The 23,103-nt window shown below is 38.0% G+C and overlaps 1 protein-coding gene across 3 annotated transcripts in view; it reads left to right on the top strand.

Moving 5' to 3' along the window:
* The first annotated feature begins 9,230 nt into the window (after nt 1-9,230).
* Nucleotides 9,231-23,103, top strand: part of xirp2b (xin actin binding repeat containing 2b) — a 130,854-nt gene continuing 116,981 nt past the window's right edge. Inside the window, exon 1 of one of the 3 annotated variants that reach the window (XM_069935322.1) lies at nt 9,231-9,911. In XM_069935322.1, the coding sequence (XP_069791423.1) occupies nt 9,699-9,911 (213 nt within the window). In that variant the 5' untranslated portion in view covers nt 9,231-9,698. Of the gene's footprint in view, nt 9,912-11,792; nt 12,187-23,103 lie in introns of those variants that run through there. The other 2 variants (XM_069935320.1, XM_069935325.1) reach the window with 2 other exon arrangements.

The raw sequence follows: 23,103 nt of genomic DNA, 5'->3' as shown, positions 1-23,103 counted from the left end.
CCTCCCCACCATTCAAAACATAATGGGGTTGTAGGTCAATTGGGTGTAATTGAGTGACATGGGCTCATGGGCCAAAAGGCCCTGTTGGCATGCTGTATGCCTAAAAAAAAAGTAAAATTAAAGAAAGGATAACAATTATTTACACTTACCTTTTGCATCATGTTCAATGCAGCAGCTAAGGCTGGAAAAAAAAAATACTGCATAGTTTTGCTTCACTTCTTCAACTCCAACATCCAACCCCTTTTCATAAACCCTTTCTCTATAACTGCAGCTGGCTTTTATCTCTTTTTTTCTTCAATCTTTTTATTGGTTTTTATAATAAATACTGTACAATGAAGAAAAGGGAACATAACTGAAAACATAATATCACGTATACATATATATCAAGATAAAACTTCAAACTGTATAAACTCGTTTCCCCCCCCCCCCCCACCACTGCACTGGATGAAGATAGAAAAGACATCAAAAGTATATATAATAAAATAAACCCACCAAACCCACTCTACTGAAAACAAAACTAACCAAAAAAAAATCTGTGCATCTTGTCCTAAGGGTTACATATATTTTGCAGCTTTTGATTCATATTGGGAATGAAAAAACATCTGGAAGAGTGAGTACATTTAATTACATTAAAAACATTTACATCAAATGAAAATAAGACATAAAAGGTTACAATGTGTCTTCAAGTTTCAGCGATGAATCAAATACACTACATCTAATTTTTTTCTAAACTTAAACAGGACATAATATTGAAACACTAGCCACTTTCCGCAGAAGCGGATTCAGACCTGTGGAATATTTGATCAGGTGACTGCGCTAAAAGCGCAGCACTGGTCATCTGAAAGGGACAGCTGCACGGGAGGCGCCTCGGAGTGCACTCTGGCTCCTCTCCCTTCAGGATATCAGGGCTGGGGCATCCAGCGCCGGCCGTCCCAACCCTAACATCCCGTGCCGGCCGCCCCAGCCCTGTCATCCCGCGCTGGCTGCCCCTGCCTTGACATCCTGCGCCAGGGGGCAGGGGCAGCAGTGTGGGGGGGGGCTGTCAGGCGCTCGCCAGCTGATTGTCATCCCCTTAGCTGCCGCTTTCAGGTGCCTTCAATGCTCTGGCGATTATCCCGCTCGGAGGAGGGTTGGAAAGTGCGGCTCGGAGGTGCCTCCTGCTCTTTCAGGTGGCCTCTCGACAGCCGCATAGGGGTAGAATATGCAGCTTTACATCGGGGTATTTTGGCCACCTGAAAGTTCTTACTGTTGGTGGTCTAGAGTCTTTCCATTTGAATACGATGGCTCTTCTAGCCAACAGTGTACAGAAGGTCACAACCCGTTGAGCAGGTACAGAAAAACTCCCTATGTCTGGTCCAATAACTCCAAAAAAGTGTAGTTATTTGATTGGGTCAAAGCTCTATCTAAAATACAGTTGAAAAGATATTAAAATTTTTTTTATTTCCAATAGATTTCTAAGGATGGACCCCAAGACCAAACCATATGTGTCAATATAGCAATATCAGATTTACATCTGTCATGAGTAGGGTTAATATTAGAAAAGATACAAGCCAGCTTATCTTTGGACATGTGAACACGATGAACTTCTTTGAATTAGATTCATGAATGTCGGCACATATTGAATATGTTTTCACTAGTTTAAGAATCTTGTCCCATTAGATCCTCTGATAAGGGTGCTTTTATCTCTTCATTACAACCTTGCATTGACCCTAGGTAAAACAGCAATTTACTTACATTTCTTATAATTTAGTGACTTCCTTTGGCACTCACATTGAGATCTTTCCTACATTGGAGATTCCAAAAGCAGATGAATTTAGGCGTCATTGCCCACCTGTGGACCTCGCAATGCTTTGTTACATTAGCCAGTCAGATTCCATTGGTCTGCACCATTTTTAAGTCAGCGGCAAGACTTTGGCTGAGGCCACATTCATTCTGCAAAGATAACCTTGAACAATTGCCTGTCATGTTAATTTTCATTTCCGCTCCCTCTCTGACCCGTGTTTTTGGCCCCTTACTTCCATTAAAACGCAAAGCAAGTTTAAAGAACAGCATCAAACCTTTGGACTTGGTGCACCACAGTTCTCAGGACTCCAGTTTGCATCAGTACCCAAATGGTTCTGGTAAATTGAGTCAGATATCCAGAACTGCTGGAAGACCATCAACTCATGAAAGATGCACTTTGGTCTGCTTGAAACCTGTTGGTATTTCAGCCCATGAAAATGCCGGTGAGGGGCTGCCGCTAACTGGCATATTCCAGGTTGCAGGAGTACCTGCTATGGGTTGCAGAGTCTTGATGCAGCCAACGCGAGGGTGCCGTTGGGAATGACCACAGTCTAGAATCCTCCCATTACTCAGCATTGAGAGGCTGAGACCGAGGAAAGACCTCAAGCAACAGAGGGGGAGAAACAACAAGATACTACAGGGGTGATAATGGTGTATTTAGAGTACAAATGTAGCAATGTAGATTGATCTGAACGGTTTTCCTTTTTTGTAAATAATTTATCGTGACTAAAGCCTATTTTTGGAATGAATCTGAAACATTTCTCTCTTCTATCAACAAATCAAGGTAGCAGAGTAATCCCCAATATTCTCCATAGCCATTTCCACCACCTCTTCTCTCATTGTTCCCTTGCTCATCATTCCTATTAATACTCTTCCTTTATTCTCTTCACTCTTTTCCCTTCTCTGTAACTTAAAAAGATGAGTCATATTTTTTTATCAGTCCTGATTAAAAGGTCAATAATCTCCTATTCCTTGCTCCACTGATGTTGTCCTGCAGGAGGGCATTGGCAGCATTTTTTTTTAAATTTCAGGTTTCCAGAACCTATCGACTTTGAATTGTCAGATAGAATTCTCATTTGTTTCCTGTGGCTATTGATGGTGTGAGATATTTTGGCTCAAACTTGGCAAAGTGAGGAATTTTAGAGTGAAAAGAAAATAAGATTTTGAACACTATTTCTCCCTCAGCTTTTATGTCTTAAGAGTTATGCAGTATAACAGTTGCTAGAAAACAAATTTTGGCCAAGGTCTTGTTAAGGACATTTTTGACATTTACTTAATATGTAAATGGTCCATGAAACCAAGAATGTTAAGAATGTTTCACTGACATACAATCCAAGAGCTCAAGGAATAAAAGTTTTGGATATCTCCCACTCCTTCACTTACTGCTGCTCATGGCTCCAGCCTGCCACCTGATAGCTCCAGAGGGTTAAAATAAGTCTGATCTTCCTGATGATGTCTCTGGTGGAGGAACATATTTAGTTACATTCAGGTACTCTCCGACCTATGACCTATGTGACTTAGATCTATCCGTACATACAACCGTAGAACGCTTACACCAGCGTTGTCTCCGCTCCATCCTCAACATCCATTGGAGCGCTTTCATCCCTAACGTCGAAGTACTCGAGATGGCAGAGGTCGACAGCATCGAGTCCACGCTGCTGAAGATCCAGCTGCGCTGGGTGGGTCACGTCTCCAGAATGGAGGACCATCGCCTTCCCAAGATCGTGTTATATGGCGAGCTCTCCACTGGCCACCGTGACAGAGATGCACCAAAGAAAAGGTACAAGGACTGCCTAAAGAAATCTCTTGGTGCCTGCCACATTGACCACCGCCAGTGGGCTGATATCGCCTCAAACCGTACATCTTGGCGCCTCACAATTTGGCGGGCAGCAACCTCCTTTGAAGAAGACCGCAGAGCCCACCTCACTGACAAAAGGCAAAGGAGGAAAAACCCAACACCCAACCCCAACCAACCAATTTTCCCCTGCAGCCGCTGCAACCGTGTCTGCCTGTCCCGCATCGGACTGGTCAGCCACAAACGAGCCTGCAACTGACGTGGACTTTTACCCCCTCCATAAATCTTCGTCCGCGAAGCCAAGCCAAAGAAGAAAGAAGACATACAACCGAAAATTTTAAAAAAATATATATGCGCACGAAAGTGGCCTGTCGCACAGTTGCTGTTCTGTAAGCATGGTAAGAAGATGGCAAGCAAGTGGAAAAACCCACTCCTTGCTGATAGATCCGGAATGAGGTCAAGGAAGGCACAAAGCTGGGTGGCAGTATGAAATGTGAAGAGGATGTTATGAGAATGCAAGTTGACTTGGACAGGTTGGATGAGTGGGCAGATGCATGGCAGAAGCAGTTTAATGTGGATAAATGTGAAGTTATCCACTTCAGTACCAACAACAGGAAAACAGATTACTGTCTGAATGGTGTAAAGTTAGGAAAAGGGAAAGTACAATGTGATCTAGGTGTCCTTATTCACCAGTCTCTGAAAGTAAGCAGGCAGGTACAGCAGGGAATGAAGAAAGCTAATGGCATGTTGGCCTTAATAACAAGGGAAATTGAGTGTAGGAGCAAACAGGACCTTCTCCATTTGTACAGGACCCTGGTGAGACCACACCGCCCATTTTGAGATATGACCAATCGGTCAGAATGGAACCCGATCATAAGTTGAGGAGAACCTGTTGAGGTGTGTTTTCTCAAAAGAGTCAGAGCCACGCCTACAGAGGATATTCTCACTTCCTAGAATTCTCTGATTTGGCATGTACAGTAGAAAGAGGATGGTGTCAATCTAAAGACAGTCAAATACCTGCTTTATGCTCTGATCATCATTGATACTTGCTATTCATGAAAGTGCCATGTGCCATCAAACATGTCCTCACATTCTGGGGATCCTGGATGTAATTCTGTAGTGCAAATTTACACCTGAAGAAAGGGATAAAATTGCTGCAACCTGGGTTGTATCAGTTACAGACTGAATGTAAGCAATCACTGCAAACTGAATCTGCTATAGCTTGGAGTGAGATGTTGATTTCTTTATGCACCAATTGGCCTGGTCTTCCAGTAACGACTCCAAGAATCCTAAAATTTACCCTCTCATGGCAAAGGAAGATGTCCAGGAGCCACTTATCACTGACAACATGATGATGGTACCAGTAGTCATCAACGATCTTATTCAGTTCCTCAGATTAAAGGATTCTAATTTTTCACCGCAGGATCCTGGCAGCTGACCCTTGTCGAGTGATGTAGTTTGGGCTGATGTGAAAATTGGGCTGAGATGCAATTGACTATAGTCAATGTCAATCAGAAGATGTTGGAGGTAGGAAAATGTTAGCAGTGTAATCAAGAGATAACAGAGTGAATGAAGGAAGGTCATGTATTACCTTATTGGTTTCATTTCCTGTGTAGAACATGGCTGGATAACATGATGGGGAGACTTGCAGCACTTCCTTTCCATTGAATCTCATACCATTAGGTGTCTGTCCACCTGGATGTTCCATGTCCATTCTACTCAGGCAATGCTTGCTAAGGTGGCAATAAAGACTGATTTCCAAATGCCCTTCAAACATTTTAATTTTATCTATTGTACCTGTCTCTATGACCTCCTCCTTCCAAATAATCACCACCATCCATGTAACAAAACTTACCCTGCAGATTGCCTTTAAATTATTCTCTTCTCACTTTAAACCTGTGCTCTCTCATTCCAGGCTTCCCTCTTCTGGGAAAAAAGACTCTTGCTATTTATCCCATTAATGCACCTCATCACTTTACAAGCCTTTATAAGGGTGCATATCATCCTTCTGTGTCCCAGTGAGAATAAACACAGTCTCTTCAATCTCTCTTTATAAAACTATCGCTTTCTATTCCAGCCATCAGCCTGGTGAATCTTTTCTGAACTTTCTCTAATGCTACCACATCCTTCCTCAGTAGTGTGGCCGGCAGAACTGTACTCAGTACTCCAGGCTCAGTCTAACCAATGTTTTGTACAAATACAACATGATGTTCTAACTCTATAATTGATGTGTCTTCCTCTGAAGGCAACCATATCAAATGTCATCTTCACTACCTTAACTTTCAGGGAGTTATGGGCTTGCTTTCCAAGTCTGTCTGAACACCAGTGCTCCTATGGTCCCTGCCATATTCTAACAGAATTTGAGTTTCCAAAGTGTATTACTTCATATTTGTCTGGATGAAAATCCTTCTGCCTGTGTTCCACCTAGATGACCATTTGATCTGTGTGCATCGAAAATCTTCTTCACTATGCTCGACTCCAGTAATTTTTGTTTTGTCTGCAAACTTACTATTCATTGTTGTGTTATTTTTTACTTTGTAAAAACATCTATAATAAGTTAAGGACATTTTAAAATGTTTAGAAATTTAAATACTAGTTTCCGAGCTCACTCATTTTTCAAGCTATTCCTTTGGGATAACAAGTAAGAGAGATGCAGAATAATCATGAAAATACATACAATCATTAGCTTAAAATTAAGCTACTCCAGAAGAGAGATGGAGAGAGAAAAATGACTATTTTAGTAAAATTGACATATTTGTAGCATACAAAGAAAAAGGTTTATTTTAGCATCTTAGAATTAACGATTGCTTCATTTTTAAGAATTTGTATATGGTACAGGTGCACAAATATTAGTTTCCTGGGGGTCAGTGGCCTCATCTTCTCTACCGATGTGAGTTAGGCTGATCAAGAGACTGAAAGAATTATTTGATCTGCCATGTTCCCAGGTCAGTTGTACTGCTTTGAAGTTCATTTTCATAATCACAATTTAAATCAGGTCGCAATAATCGCAGATGGAAGTCATTCAGCTCATTATACGTACACGAGATATTTGGAAGAGCTATCAAGCCATAGAGTTCCACTGGCTTTCCTCACACCACGACACAGAAATATTTAGTCAACATTTTTTTTTGAATACTATCATTAAATAGCTCTCTCCTATTTTATTCCTAATCTTCACAAATCACAACTTAAAGATATTCTCCTCTGATATTTTACCCATTGTTTGACATCTATGTGCTCTGCTTTCCAACCCTTCTGTGGCTAGAAGCAGTTTTTCCTCGTGATTTTGAATGCTCCTATCAGTCCTAACCTTCTCATCTGCTGCAGTGGAGATAGAGGTGAGTTGTGTTAACTCAAGATCAGTTACTGCCGATCTGCTCATATTCTGAAATCAAGTTCATTAATAAGATTAAGTTAAATAATTTAGTCCATCAAGAAGCTTGTATAATATAATTTTCATCTCTGGAGAATTTTGCAGACCAATCTCTGTAAAGTTTTCTTTAATGGATACAAATGTGTAAAATTTATCTGAAAACTGATCACTAATACCATAGCAGCAAAAAAAAACCACATAGGCAATAAGTATCCAATTGCAATTGGCTAGTATCAATATCCTGGAGTTAAATAATACTTCAAGCAATATTGCCTTTCAATCTTCTGGATCTGGTCGAACTGTGAATGATCAGTTTGAATTGGGTACTGTGATATGATTTCAGAACCAGAATTGGTATACAGTATATGAAAAAAATCTCAAGAAACGCTGATCCACTTTTTTTGTTTTGCAATTTTCTTTAAAGTCACAGTGCACATAGGATATAATATGAGTTTGGTTACTGTTATGTTAACTAATACTGTATTTCTAAGCAATACATTTTTTCCACCATTTATCCTTAATTTCAAGGACTTGAAATTTAAACTAGGGTTTGAAGAGCTGCACTGCTCATTGAGCACATAATCTGAAGTATGCAGACATTGGCTCTTTGCTTTCCCTTGAGGGTCTCTTAAATAATGCATTGGTCTAAGCAGGATATTGGAGATTTTATATCCTTCAGCTATCTGTTATCAGATGTGTGTCAGGCCATCATGCTGGATGCTCATTAGTTTAATGAGTCCTTGGAAATAAATGTCTACTTTTATTCATTTCTAAGTACCAGACTGTTTTTGTTTCATCAGATATTGCTACAACATCAATAAAATTGGTAAGAACATACAAGAATGATTTAACCGTAGCTTTACAATTACAGCATTACAGTTATAGTTGATCTAATTCACTTCATCGGATTTAACAATGTTCAAATTAAATGCTGCGTTGCAGATTATGTTTTAATTTTTCTTTGTTTGGAATAATTTAGTAGCATGCATGCTAACTGATTTTTTAATTATGATGAAGTGTAGTAAAAAGATAAGATTTATATTGCAGTCTTGTCTCTGAAAAATGACAATGAAGACCATTATTGAATATTTAAAGGACATAATAAAGCAGCTATTTTGCTAATCCCTTATAAAAGTTATTTTTTAAATGTAAAACAAACATAAGCAGGCCCTTACCCACCCGAAGATATTTGTTGAGCTGGCGCAATGGGGTGAAGAGCTGTGTAGAATTATTCAGTAATTGACAATGGACCAAATAAGCTCTTTGTTCAGCTAGCATTTTGTATTTGGATAATACACTTCCCCCATTTTCATTCTGTTGGAATTATATACCACCAGTGGATTTCTTTGGCTTGGCTTCGCGGACGAAGATTTATGGAGGGGGCAAAAAGTCCACGTCAGCTGCAGGCTCGTTCGTGGCTGACAAGTCCGATGCGGGACAGGCAGACGCGGTTGCAGCGGCTGCAGGGGAAAATTGGTCGGTTGGGGTTGGGTGTTGGGTTTTTCCTTCTTTGCCTTTTGTCAGTGAGGTGGGCTCTGCGGTCTTCTTCAAAGGAGGTTGCTGCCCGCCAAACTGTGAGGCGCCAAGATGCACGGTTTGAGGCGTTATCAGCCCACTGGCGGTGGTCAATGTGGCAGGCACCAAGAGATTTCTTTAGGCAGTCCTTGTACCTTTTCTTTGGTGCACCTCTGTCACGGTGGCCAGTGGAGAGCTCGCCATATAACACGATCTTGGGAAGGCGATGGTCCTCCATTCTGGAGACGTGACCCTAATGTGTGTCACATATATAGAACTGAATTGGCAAGGGGCTCACTGTACACTTGATCTAGCTTTTTTCTGTCACTTAATGCTCAGAGACTAAAACTCTGCATTTATTTTTAAAAAATCAAAAAAAAGTTGCAACATAATTCAGACCTGGGAAGAAAAGAGGTGTCAATTTGCAAAGCAACTGGTGGTTTATTTATTGAGTGTTATTTTTAAATGGACTGATGCCAAGTTATGTCTGCATTCATTTTCCGAGCATTTACTTAACATAAAGTTGGTTTCCAAGCAATGCTGTTACGTGGCATTATTCCATACAAGGAAGTGATGGGATTCACTCTCTTCCTGATCTGGTTTCCTGTTAGCTGGGAATTTTTGCCCTGAGTTCAGCAATGTTTGCTGAAGCTTGGCTGTGTGCTGGAAGCAAAACAAGGAATGAAGTCTTTTAGAATGTGTATTTCACATGACCAGGAATTTAAACAGACATATTTTTGTGCAACTGTGGTTTAACCACAAATGAGATACATTTTATAAACACATATTTTCCCAATGATGTTTCAATTGTCTGTCAAATGTTTTCACATTTTAAATGTTCTGATTTGCAGAAAACTGAGGGTCTGGCATAATGCCAATAAAGAAGGGTTCACTGAGTCTTTTGAAGAAGAGGTGGGAGTCTTGTGATCCAATTGCATCGGTCTCAAGGAATATACTCAGAAGCAAGTCATATGAGTCTTTACTTCAGCCTCTTTTTACTGATTTGAAGTTCCTGTAAGCAAGTTGCTTTCAATATAAGACTTTTACATAGGTACTTGAAAGCTTTTTACATCAGTCTTTCGACAACATTCTAAAATCACCAGTCAGCCAATGCTTCCATCCCCAGAATATCAGCGAGTGTAATACGAGCTGGAATTTCTTTGGTGACTTTATTGAAGACTTCCTGTGTTCTGACACAGCACCTTAGTTGCTGAAAATATTATTTCTACAAGAATGGAAAATGGCCTAGAAACTAGAATGCTGGTGATCAAGGCACAAAAAAACAATTTAGCATCACCCATAACCATACAAGAAGCTGAATTAACCCAGGATGATGTTGTTAAAGAAGATTTACAAGCTGCTCGAAGGATCGAGAGATTTTCTATCCCACTGGATGACTTAAAAATGCTGTTTGAGAAGCCAGGCATCCCAAGGAATAGCAGAAAGGTAATATTCTTTCTACTGGATTATTTTCTTAAATAAATAAGTTTTACTCAAAATAGTTTGTGTTTTATTACATTTTGTGAATTATTACTTGACAACAAAGGAATCATGAATCTGTTTGTGAAATAGAAAAATCAGACAGTAAAACAAATTGAAAATCAATCGATGCAGATGTTAATAATCTGAAATAAAACCAGAAAATGTTAAGAACACTCAGGTCTGAGTTATCACTTCAGATCTGCAACCTTCATTAGAACTAACATAAATGAATACAAATTGCTTCAAGCTAATTAGCCCCTGTAAATCTAATAAAAATATCCTAATTCAGGAGATTGTCATCTGACGTTTTTAAGCACTGATGTCCAGTTAATTCTGCTATAACCGAATTAATCCATGGTCGGTCACTTATTAAAATAAACATTATTTTCTCAATATTGTCTTATTACTTGTAAAATGTCATTATTAGTTTGGAGTGATCTGGTTGTAAGATATTTCAGAACAGGCATTGTTTTCTTCATAAACATGAGATAATGGCTTTCAGATTTCAGCTGTTCAAAAAAGATAAAATCTTATCTGAAACTGAGCATTGTACTTCAATAAAATTCAAAGTTCAGTAACTATAGGACTTTCTTAGAACAGCAAAACAAGGCAGCATGGTTAGCACAGCAGTTAGTGTAATGCTATTACAGCACCAGCGACCGGGACCAAGGCTCGAATCTGTTATAAGTGAGTCATAAGTAAATTGCCATGCTTGGTTGACAGCACGTATGAGCTCTCCAGATGCACCAGATCGTTCCCTTTCATTCAAACATCAAAAAACATGTAACAACAGGCCTACATTTACTGATCAAGTAATTGAGCCAGTCTTATCAATTTAAATTTAATTTTTTTAAATAAAAAAAGACTTAGACATACAGCACGGTAACAAGCCCTATCGGCTCTCAAGCCTATGCCATCTGATTACACCCAATTGATCTACAACCTGGTACGTTTTAGAGGGTGGGAGGAACTGGAGCAACATGGAGAGAACGTAAAAACTCCTTACAAACAGCACTAGGTTCAAACCCGAGTCACTGGCACTGTAACAGCTAACTGTTACACTAACCATGCCGCCCATTACTTGATACGTTTTAGCTGCTTCAACCAGCTGAATACAAATAGCATAAGCTACTTTGAATTTCTGCTCCAATAAAAAAGTGTGAAGTGCAGAAACGATGTCAGTATCAAGAAGGGGTGGGAAGGAGATGGTGTGCAGTGGAGGAGGGGTAAAAAAAGCTTCAAATGTGTTCTATAATGCTAATTTTACATTAAAAGGATTTTTTTTTTAGAATGTATGTATCTGATTTACCAGTATGGTGACTCCAGAGGATGATATTGTGCTTGAAATTCAATTACCCTTTGAAGATGTTTCAATATAAATTTGAACTTGGTATAATTCACTAGTGAAGCTCTGATTTGCATGGTAATAAATATTTCTGAGAATCCTGTCTTCACTGAAAAGGCAGAAATCTAATGCACGAGGAAACACACAAAGCTGATGTTGTTTCCATCTGTTGGAAATGAAGAAAGCAAGATCAATGTTTTAAATATCATGAAAAAAAAAAGAACCACGTATAATCAGATTTTCCAGAGCATGAGTATAGAATGTAACAACATTTCTATTATGCTTCTAGGCATTTATTAGTGAGCTGTGTTCTTAAACTGCAGCAACACGGTTGGTGCTTCCGATGGATACTTCTGCATTACTACTTGATAGGAAGGTCTAAGGCTTTTAAAACAGGAACAAAGAAAAAGTTGCACTGCTCCCACAGAAAGTTGCATAACAAAGTGTAGCACATTGATGGGGCTCCCACTTCCCTATTGCATAACCTTTTAGATAATGGAGGCTGTGAGTTAATGGAGATGTTCTGAGAGAATCGTTGACAAGGTGCTGCAGCTCATTTCAGGGTGTTACAGAGACTGCAGCCAAAATATACTAGTGAAAAGAGAGAAGAATAAAGCAGTTCACACAGGGTCAGGAAAGACCACATCAATAAAAATTACGGAAGCTACAGGAAACATGTTCAGTGGTAGGGAGAGAGCCAGATCAAGAAGTGAATAAGAACAAGAATATTCATAGAAGTGGTTTGCGGAATGAAGAGCTTTTGAAAGTCATGAATAGGAGTGGAGCAATTCTCCACCTGCAATTATAATTGAATGTTTATTCAGCACAGTGCAGTCAAGCTGTTCGAATGCTCTACGATTGTTACTGCATTTCTGGAAATATAGGTATTCTAAGGTAAGAACGCCATAAAATGTGCTAATTAAGTTGTAGATTTGAGTAGAATTCATTTACCCTCGAGAAGTATTCGGAGGTTCTACTGCCAGAAAATTATATGCTGATTCAAGTCTGTCAGAGAGAAGATAGATAAATACATTTCATTTTCTTTCTAGATTTGAATTCTATGCAGTATTATAATTACTGTTGATTCAACTGATCAAGCTTACACTGTAGATTTCATTCCAGACCTGCTGAAGTAGGCAAGTAGAATTTTAGTGGAATTATATAGGAATGAGAATTAAGGAAATGATAAAGACTTTCCTTGTTTCATATCTCATTTATTCTTAAATCAAGCAAACCAATGCAGTCGACCATCATCTGTGTTTTTTTTTTGTCCACAAGGATCCTTTTGCTTTTTGTTTACTAAAGTTATGGTCTTGTGAAGAAAGATAGAAAAGAGTAAACACAAGTAATTTCACCAATACTTGATACCACAGATATCTGGTATACATCAAATATTCATTTCAGAAGTGTTTATATTGGCATAAACGTGAGTAAATAATTTATGGTTAAAATTTCGTAGTCCAATGAGTTTAACACAACTGGCAATCTAATTCAAAATGCAGAAAATATTTTGGATTTTTAGCACACAATTTGCTGAGATAAGAATAAATGCTTTGGAAGTTTATTCTTACACACTGCAATTTAAGAAAGCAAATTTAAAAAAAAATCTTTGACATGTTTTCCCTCAACATCTGAAAAAAATTGATTGAATTCCTTCATTCAGTGAAGTGCAACAGTCAGTCATTGTGAAAGGGGGGGGGGGGAGAAAAAGTCACTGTATATGTGTGAAAGAAACAGTGTATATCATGGCTAATGTGATTTATGGTGTGAAAAATAAAAAATTAAAAAAAAAAACAGAAGGAACTACTGAAGTGCATACTTGCTAACGAGCATGTCTGAACGCAAGTTGCAGTTCTAGAATTGAACTTTAGTTCTTTAATCATGTTGCATGCCTGTTGTTTATATTTATACACATTGAACCAAGTGAGAAAGATGACATGAGTGAAAAGTAAAACCATTGGAAAATAAATTGAAATCTTTTTAAGAAGCATGAAGGGTAACTAATTTCTCAGTGTTTAAAGGTTAGTATTCTTGGCACATCTTGATCTTTAATTTACTTTGAGGTCATTGTTGTTCTGACTCTTGGTGTTGTTGTTGTTCCCTGTGGGAAAATATGGATAAATTTGTATGAGTTCCTTTGCATCTCAGCCAAGAGTTTCCCAGGAGAAAAATCAGAACCCATTTCCTGCATTTAATCATCCAGTGTCCACAGTAGCATACATGGAGAGCATTTGCAATGCAAAGGTTAACAGTTTTAACGTGCTGATTTTTAATGTAATTCAACCTTTTCGTAAGAAGAAGAAAATTATGCAGAAGGAAAATCTATTTGTTTAATATCTGGAAATTTTAATACTATAAGATAACATTTGCCTACTTTTAAGTTCAGACTAGTTTTCGGTACTTTACTTTTGGCTTTAGTTCAAAACTAACTTCGAGCAGCGTCAAAAGGGCTGGGAATATTTAAGCGTCTGGCATCATTTAAGTCAGCTGACTTCCTATGGAATCTGGGTGGAAAAATTGGTGGAAGATGGTGTCACAACCCAACGCAGTATGCCAACTCCCACTCCTCTCTTGGCCCCATAAAGAAAGTTAGATTGACTTTTTATTTGAGCCACTTATGGCTCAGGTTGGATCAGGTTGGGTTTCTCACTGCATTGGACTCGCATGAAACCTACTGCACCTTCCATCAATGCTGACAAATTAAATTTATAATTGGATCCCAAAGACATGACAGTGTCAAATAAAACCTTCTGGCTTTGGTCCGAAAAATAAACAAAAATAGTCACAGCTGCAAGGCCAACAAGTTAACTGAGTGATTTTTTAGCATCGTTCCTTTAAGTGGATAGGGTTAACATGGTCCTCTTTGTAAAACTATTTTGCAACCTAGAATGATTCAAAAGGCATTGTAACTGCCCTAAATGCCTGAAGGCAAATTTCACTTAAGATTTATGTATTAGCTATTCTGCTATGTAAGATGATATCTGACAACCAGGATATGGATTGACATTTTATAGGCTGGAGTTTTAAACACATGAATTTATTTGTTCAGTGCTGCAAGGAAATAAGTGAATGTTTTTACAGGATTTTTTTTTAAGTTTAATCTATTACAGAGATGTATCACATGACAAATATTTAGATGTTCAATATGGGATATTTTTGGAATGAATGTATACTTCATTCATTTGAAATACACAAAGGATCCAGTTTTCTTCACTTCTAATAATTTACCGGCAATTTCTCTACATTTTTACAATCTTTATTTTGCATTTGAAGTCATTCATAAATTTTTGGCTCTGTTGAAATGAAAACCCAAAATTGAGGTCACTAAACATTCTGCTGTTCTTGTTCTAACTGCCACCATTTCACCCATCTTGAGGTTTTTGTTTTGCTGTTTAAGGAGTTGGATTCATGAATTAACATAAAAGTTCTGATGAAATGGAATATATTTTATTACAGAGAAAAAAATGGTTCTCTTTCAAATTACCTGGATCAGAATATTTAATCAATAATAGAGGTCACAAACGGCAGCTATTTAGTATGGTACTCAAGCTCCTTCTCCTCCTTTGAGTATGCCCTTGGAAATGAATATATTATTTGAACTCTGGGAAATAATCAATGTTTAAACCATCACTTATCCTAAATGGTAGCAAGTAGTCACATTATATGTGTAATACAAACTCCAAATAAACCACATGACTTTGTGTACATATTATCTCTATTCATAGAAGTTTCCAACAAACATTTTGGACTTTGTACAAGCTATCGAACACTCAAATAATAGCTCTGTTTAAATTAATGGCTGCATTTTTGTCCTGGAATTTCTACTGCCACCTGTTGCAAGGTCATAAAACTATTTTGCATCATTAATTCTGTGTAAATAGATGATATAGAGTATTTCAAATAACATTCAACTACTGCAAAAAAAAAGCATTATTTTCCTAGTCTACTTGTGCATTTGTAATTTGGTTGTTTCCATCTGGCCATATCAAATTTGTGCTGGTCTTTCAGATGTCAATGTAAAGTGATGACTGGGAAAAAAATTACTGTTTAAAAAAAAATGGTCAATTCCCCTTTTCCCCACAATTGCAGTAAATAATAATGTGATTCTCAGCTTTCTCAACATATCCCTTGGTTTCTTTAGCCATAAGAACTCTCGCCAGCTCAAATATGAGTCTATTTATGCCTTCGGTAGTTAAGAATGCCACAGTTCACCATGGTTAAAATGAAGAAATTTCATCTGTGCTCAATCTTAAAGGGCCAACCCTGTATTCTCTGGCTGTAATTGCTGGCTTGAGAAATCTCACCACTGAGAGCATCCTTCCTGCGCCTGTGCAGTCCTGTCCTTTGACAGTTTCAGTGAGATCTCCTCTCATTTCTTCTAAATCTCCATAATATAAACCCAATCATCCTAATGTGTTTTCCTGTACGAGTCCAGGTTCCTTAGTGTTTCCATAAACATATCCCCAGTCCTCCATCCTTTAGTTTTGTCCACTAGTTCCATGTGCTTCATTCTACTATCATCCACTCACTTTTTCCACAGGGTCTCCTATCTCCTCTATATCTGGTTGCAACTTCCCATAAAACCCTCTATAATTATTACCTTCCCATTAACCTTCCTTAGTTGTCAGGATCACATGCTTGCACTTTTTGTGCCTCCACTTAAACACTCTCCAGCCTATACAGGTACTCCATGACTTCTGATCTATGCGACTTGCGTCCATCCACCCATTCAACCGAATTTTTTTTATAAGAAAAAATATAAAATTGTTGCTGTTTATGTTGTATTTGATCAATTATAACAGGGGTGTAGATATCAATTTAGCACAGAAAGAAATAGAAGATGATGGGAGATCAAGGTAAAATTAATAGAGAAAGGATTTTTAAAAAAATTATAAAACAATTCACAATTTTGAAGCAACATAAGTAAGTTAGGTGTCATTGTTACAAGACCACTGCTACTCAAGTTTACTGGTCTTCTGACAACAAGTTTCATGGGAAATTAATTGGGGAGTGCAACTTGAGAATCATGGAGAGTTTCAGTGTGAGATATTCTTTTCAGGAGCTAATGGTTACTTGTTCAGAGTATTTTCTCCTTTAAAGACTGGTGCAGAGAATTTCCTCAACTCCTCTGTCATTTTCTTGATTTCCTTAACTATTTTCCAATTCTCATTGTACAACAGGTCAGCATTTTTTTTTGTTGATGTTTTTAAAATCCTCATTAGTTTACCCTCATGGTTTATGATCTCCATCTCTTTCTAAAAATTTTTGTGCTCTTTTGGTGGATTCTGAACTTATTGTTGTCTTCATGACTTTCACAAACTGTTAACTCATATTCTCTGTAACTTTATTGATTTGTAGCTACCCTTTCCAATTTGTTCATCCAATCTACATGATTTCAGATTTCAGATATATTGTCTGAGTACATACATGACATCAAATACAACCCTGAGATTCCTTTTTCCGGCAGGCATGGCAGAATTACCACTAAAATAAAATAAACTGTACACAGTGTGAACAAGTAAACAAATAAAAGAACTGTAAACAGAAAACAAATGTAAAAACAAATGTAAGCAAGTTGACTGCAATACAGAAAGATCAAAATAAATTTAAGGAGTCTTACTTGTGCACTTTATTGATTTTCTTTTCAATTGATTGTTGAGGAGTCTGATGGTGGAGGGGTAGCAGCTGTTCTTGAACCAGGTGGTGTGAGTCTTGTGGCACCTGTACCTCTTCCGTGATGGCAGCAGTGAGAACAGAGGGTGTGGGTCTTCAATGATTGCTGCTGTACACCGACGGCAGCATTCCCTGTAGATGTACTCAGTAGAAGAGTGGGTTTTGTCTGTGATGTCCTGGGCTGCGTCCACTACCTTTTGGAGGGATTTACACTCAGGGGGTATCGGTATTCTCAGACCAGGCCGTGATGCAGCACACCTCTGTAGAAATTTTCCAGGGTTTCTGGTGTCATTACCAAACCTCCGCAAACTCCTGAGGAAGTAGAGGGGCTGACGTGCTCTCTTCAAAATCCCATTGGTGTGTTGGGGCCAGGAAATAGAGAACTTAATTTGCTCACCCTCTCCACCTCTGATCTCCAAATGATCACTGGATTGTGTACCTCTGGCTTTCCTTTCCTGAACTCAACAATCAGCTCCTTAGTTTTGATGACATTGAGTGTGAGGTAGTTGTTGCACCATTCAGCCAAGTTTCAATCTCCATCCTGTGTGCTGACTCATCCCCTTTCTTTGTACAATCAACTACTGTGGCATCATGAGCAAATTTGTAGATATTGTCGTACTGAGCCACACAGTCGTGGTGTAAAGTGAGTAGAGCAGGGGACTAAGAAGGCAGAATGTGGGGCTCCAGTACTGATGGAGATTGTGGAGAAGTTCTTCACTGATTATGGTCTGGAGGTAAAGAAATCCATGATCCAATTACATAGTGGAATGTTAACGCCCAGGTCCTGGAGTTCGCTGATCAGTTTTGAGGGGATGATGGTGTTAACTGCCGAACTGTAGTTGATAAAGAGCATCCTGATGTATGCATCTTTACTGTCCAGGTGTTCCAGGAGTTTGTGTAGAACTAGTGAGATGGCATCTGCTGTAGACCTGTTACTGCGATAGACAAACTGGAATAGATCCATGTCACTATTCAGACAGGAGCTTTCGAAACACTTCATCACTCACTGTTGATCAAAATGCTACTGGTTGAGAGTTAAGGCAGGTTACTACACTCTTCTTGGGCACCCGTACAAACAGGTGAGTACCACGCCCTGCCGGAGTGAGATATTGAAGATATCCATGAATACCTTGGTAAGTTAGTCAGCGCAGATCTTTAATGTCCCCTATAATCATTGCACTTGTTTAATCTATATTTTTTTCTTACAATGCAATTGTTGTTTTGGGGTCCAAACACTATTCCTGCCAATTTCTTATTTCCCTTCCTTTGTTATTAACCTCCACCCCAAATGGACTCAATATCTCCTGCACCTAATTGTTTTTATCTCCTAATAACAGTGCTAGCCCAGCAGGCTTTCCATCATGACTATCCTTCCGAAAGTTTCATCACCCTGAATGTAACCTTCTGAACTGTGATTCCTTTGCAACAAATTGCTCTCTAATGGCTGTCATATCATACCCATTCATCACCCCTTGTTCTGTTAATTCACCAAATGATTCATGCATTAAAAAGAAATGAGTTGGGCCTTTTTACTCTTTTTAATAATTTTTCCCCTTTTTTTGTAGTGTGGCCATTTTCCTTCGATTTTTTTTTTTGCCTTACACTACTTCTTTTGTTTCTGCCCTGACTTCTTTCTCCTGTGATAATATACTTGATATCCCATGATTATGCCTACCTGGTATTCTGATTTGTGCTCCCATCTATTACCATTTACTGCCTCCAACATTAAGTTTATTTTTCAATACTGGAGCAAGACATTAATCATTCCTCCATTATAGATTTCTACTTAAGTATTATTCCATTCTAGATACCTGGATGAATAGTGCAATCCATTATGGAATCTTCCTTTCGTCCTTCAGTTGCCCAATCTATCCCATAAAATTATACTTCTTTTAGAAGGCAGCATTAACTGACACAGATGAAGAGATGAGCTGGAGAGCAGATGGATGGTAGGATCAGTTTGAGGGGCTCTTTGACCCTCTCCTGCTTCCATTGTCTTATGTAAAAACACAATGCTGGAGAAACTTGGCAGGTCAAACAGTGAACTTTATATAGCAAAGATAAAGATTATATAACCAACTTTTTGTGCTTGAGCAAGGAATGAGCAAAATGCAGGTAGACGCCTGAACAAAATGTCTGGAGGGGAAGGACAGAGGGAGGAGCACAGTCCCATAGGTAGGAACCAGGAAGTAATAGGCAAATAAGGAAGGGATAGCACAATAGCAAATTAAGGGGAGGGGTTATGGTTCTGAAAATGGAGAGAGAAAGGGTGGCGAGCTGGAGGAAAGAAGACAGAGAAATGAGGAAGAGAGGGAGAAAAGGGAATAGGCTAGCAGAAAAAGGAGAAGTTGATGTTAATGCCAACTGGTTGAAGAGTGCCCAGATGGAAAATTATAAGCTACTCCTCTAATTTCCGGTTGGTCTTGTTTGGCAGTACATGAAGCCATGGAGAGAGATATCAGTGGAGGAGTGGGGCGCAGAATTGAAATGGTTGGCCTCTGGGAGATCCCTGTCACTGATGCAGACAGAGTGAAGATGCTCAACAAAGTAATCTCCCAGTCTGCATCCAGTCTCTCCGATATAGAGAAGGCAACAATGGAAGCACCAGGTGCAATAATGGACTCCCACGGATTCACAAGTAAAGTGTTGCTTCATTTGGCAGGACTGTTTGGGACTCCAAATAGCGGTGAGGGAGGAGGTGTAGGCATGAGTGTGGTATTTCCTGCAGCCGCAGGGGAAAATGCCAAGGGGCGATTAATGGGTGGATGAGGGTGTCATGGAGGGAGTGCCCCTATGGAAGGTGGAGAGGGGATGTGTCTGGTCATGGTATTAGACGTGGAGGTGAGGACAAGGGAATACTTTTTTTTACACCTGGGAACAGAGGGGCCCAGGGCACATGAGCGGGAAATGGAGAAGATGCGGGTGAGGGCTGACTTTGGTCTCAAAGCCCTTTGTTTCTTTCTTTTTTTTTAAATTTTTTATTTTTCACACCATAAATCACATTAGCCATGATATACACTTTTTCACACATATACAGTGACTTTTTCTCCCCCCCCTCCCTCCTCCCAAGCCACCCCCCCACCCCTCCCCCCTCTCATCCATTTTAGGTATACAGTCTAGGTTGCATTAAGCCAGTCAGACAATGTTGTCATTCAACAAAAATACACCAGAAATTCTGCTGAGTCCATTCTTTTCTTTCCTTCTCCTTCCATCAACTTAGGTAATGTTTGTTCCCGGTAGGTTTTCGCTATTGTATTTAATGTAAGGCTCCCATACTTGTTCAAATATTTCAATATTATTTCTTAAACTATATGTTATTTTTTCTAATGGAATACATTTATTCATTTCTATATACCATTGTTGTATTTTCAAATTATCTTCCAATTTCCAGGTTGACATAATACATTTTTTTGCTACGGCTAGGGCTATCTTAACAAATCTTTTTTGTGCATCCTCCAAATCAATTCCAAATTCTTTGTTTTTTATGTTACTTAGGAGGAAGATCTCTGGATTCTTTGGTATATTGTTTTCTGTTATTTTATTTAATATCTGATTGAGATCATCCCAAAATTTTTCTACTCTCTCACATGTCCAGATTGCATGAATTGTTGTTCCCATTTCTTTTTTACATCGAAAACATCTATCAGATACTGTTGGGTCCCATTTATTTAACTTTTGCGGTGTAATGTATAGTCTGTGTAACCAATTATATTGTATCATACGCAGCCTCGTATTTATTGTATTTCTCATCGTTCCAGCACATAATTTCTCCCATGTTTCCTTTTTTATCTTTATATTTAAATCTTGTTCCCATTTTTGTTTAGTTTTACCATTTGTTTCCTCATTCTCCTTTTCTTGCAGTTTAATATACATATTTGTTATAAATCTTTTGATTAACATTGTATTTGTAATCACATATTCAAGGTTACTTCCCTCTGGTAAACTCAAATTGCTTCCTAATTTATCTTTCAAGTAGGATCTCAGTTGGTAATATGCCAGCGCTGTATCTCCAGTTATATTGTACTTATCTCTCGTTTGTTCAAAGGATAAGAATCTACTTCCTGAAAAACAATTTTCTATTCTTTTAATCCCTTTTTTTTCCCATTTTCTAAAGGAAAGGTTGTCTATTGTAAAAGGGAGTAACTTGTTTTGCGTCAATATTAGTTTTGGTAATTGATAATTTGTTTTATTTCTTTCTACATGAATCTTCTTCCAAATATTGAGGAGATGATGTAGTACTGGAGATGTTCTATGTTGTACCAATTTTTCGTCCCATTTATATAATATGTGTTCAGGTATCTTTTCCCCTATTTTATCTAATTCTAATCTCGTCCAGTCTGGTTTTTCCCTTGTTTGATAAAAATCTGATAGGTATCTTAATTGTGCGGCTCTATAATAATTTTTGAAGTTTGGCAATTGTAAGCCTCCTTGTTTATACCATTCTGTTAATTTATCTAGTGCTATCCTCGGTTTCCCCCCTCTCCATAAAAATTTCCTTATTACTTTCTTTAACTCTTTGAAGAATTTTTCTGTCAGTTGTATTGGCAATGCCTGAAATAAGTATAGTATCCTTGGAAAAATGTTCATTTTAATACAGTTTATCCTTCCTATCAGTGTTAGTGGTAGATCTTTCCAATGCTCTAAATCGTCCTGTAATTTTTTCATTAGTGGATTGTAATTGAGTTTATATAATTGGCCTAGATTTTTGTTTATTTGTACACCTAGGTATCTTATTGCCTGCATTTGCCATCTGAATGGAGATTCCTTCTTAAATTTTGAGAAATCTGCATTATTCATAGGCATTGCTTCACTTTTATTTACGTTTATCTTGTAACCCGACACTTCTCCATATTCCTTCAATTTCTTATATAATTCTTTTATTGTTAGTTCTGGTTCTGTTAAGTACACTATAACATCATCCGCAAATAGACTGATTTTATATTCCCTGTCTTTTATTTTTATTCCTTTTATATTATTATCTATTCTTATCAATTCTGCTAGTGGTTCTATAGCTAGCGCAAACAATAACGGTGATAGTGGGCATCCCTGCCGCGTTGACCTGCTTAAGTTAAATTGCTTTGATACATGTCCATTTACTGGTACTTTCGCTAACGGTCCCTTATATAATGCTTTAATCCAATTAATATACTTCTCCGGTAAACTGAATTTTTGCAATACTTTGAACAAATAATTCCATTCTACTCTGTCGAAGGCCTTCTCTGCGTCTAAAGCAACTGCTACTGTAGGTGCTTTATTTCCTTCTACTGCATGAATTAAGTTAATAAATTTACAAATATTGTCTGTTGTGCGTCTTTTTTTGATAAATCCAGTTTGGTCTAAATTTACCATTTTCGGTACCTGTTCTGCTAATCTGTTTGCTAATAGTTTAGCTATTATCTTATAATCTGTGTTTAGCAAAGATATTGGTCTATATGATGCTGGTGAGAGTGGATCTTTCCCTTGTTTTAGTATTACTGTAATTATTGCTGTTTTACATGAATCTGGTAAGTTTTGTGTCTCATCAATCTGGTTGATTACATCCAGGAGGGGCGGTATTAATAAGTCTTTAAATGTTTTGTAGAATTCTATTGGAAATCCATCCTCTCCTGGTGTCTTATTATTTGGTAATTTTTTTATTATCTCTTGTATTTCTACTGTTCCAAATGGTTCTGTTAATTTATTTTGTTCCTCTATTTGTAATTTTGGTAGTTCAATTTTAGTCAAAAATTCATCTATTTTCCCTTCTTTCCCTTCGTTTTCAGTTCGGTATAATTGTTCATAGAATTCTCTAAAGTTTTCCTTAATTTCTTTTGGATTATATGTAATTTGTTTGTCTTTTTTCCTTGTTGCCAATACCATTTTCTTAGTTTGCTCTGTCTTAAGCTGCCATGCTAGGATTTTGTGTGTTTTTTCACCTAGTTCATAATATTTCTGTTTTGTCTTCATTATATTCTTCTCTACCTTATATGTTTGTAATGTTTCATATTTTATTTTTTTATCCGCCAATTCTCTTCTTTTAGTTGTATCTTCCTTCATTGCTAATTTTTTTTCTATGTTTACTATTTCCCTTTCCAACTGCTCTGTTTCCTGATTATAGTCCTTCTTCATCTTGGTTACATAACTTATTATTTGCCCTCT

The sequence above is a fragment of the Narcine bancroftii genome, chromosome 4, assembly GCF_036971445.1.
Source record: "Narcine bancroftii isolate sNarBan1 chromosome 4, sNarBan1.hap1, whole genome shotgun sequence".
NCBI classification, from domain to species: Eukaryota; Metazoa; Chordata; class Chondrichthyes; order Torpediniformes; family Narcinidae; genus Narcine; species Narcine bancroftii.
Note: the sequence above shows the minus strand (reverse complement) of the source record. Positions and strands in the feature narration are given on the sequence as shown.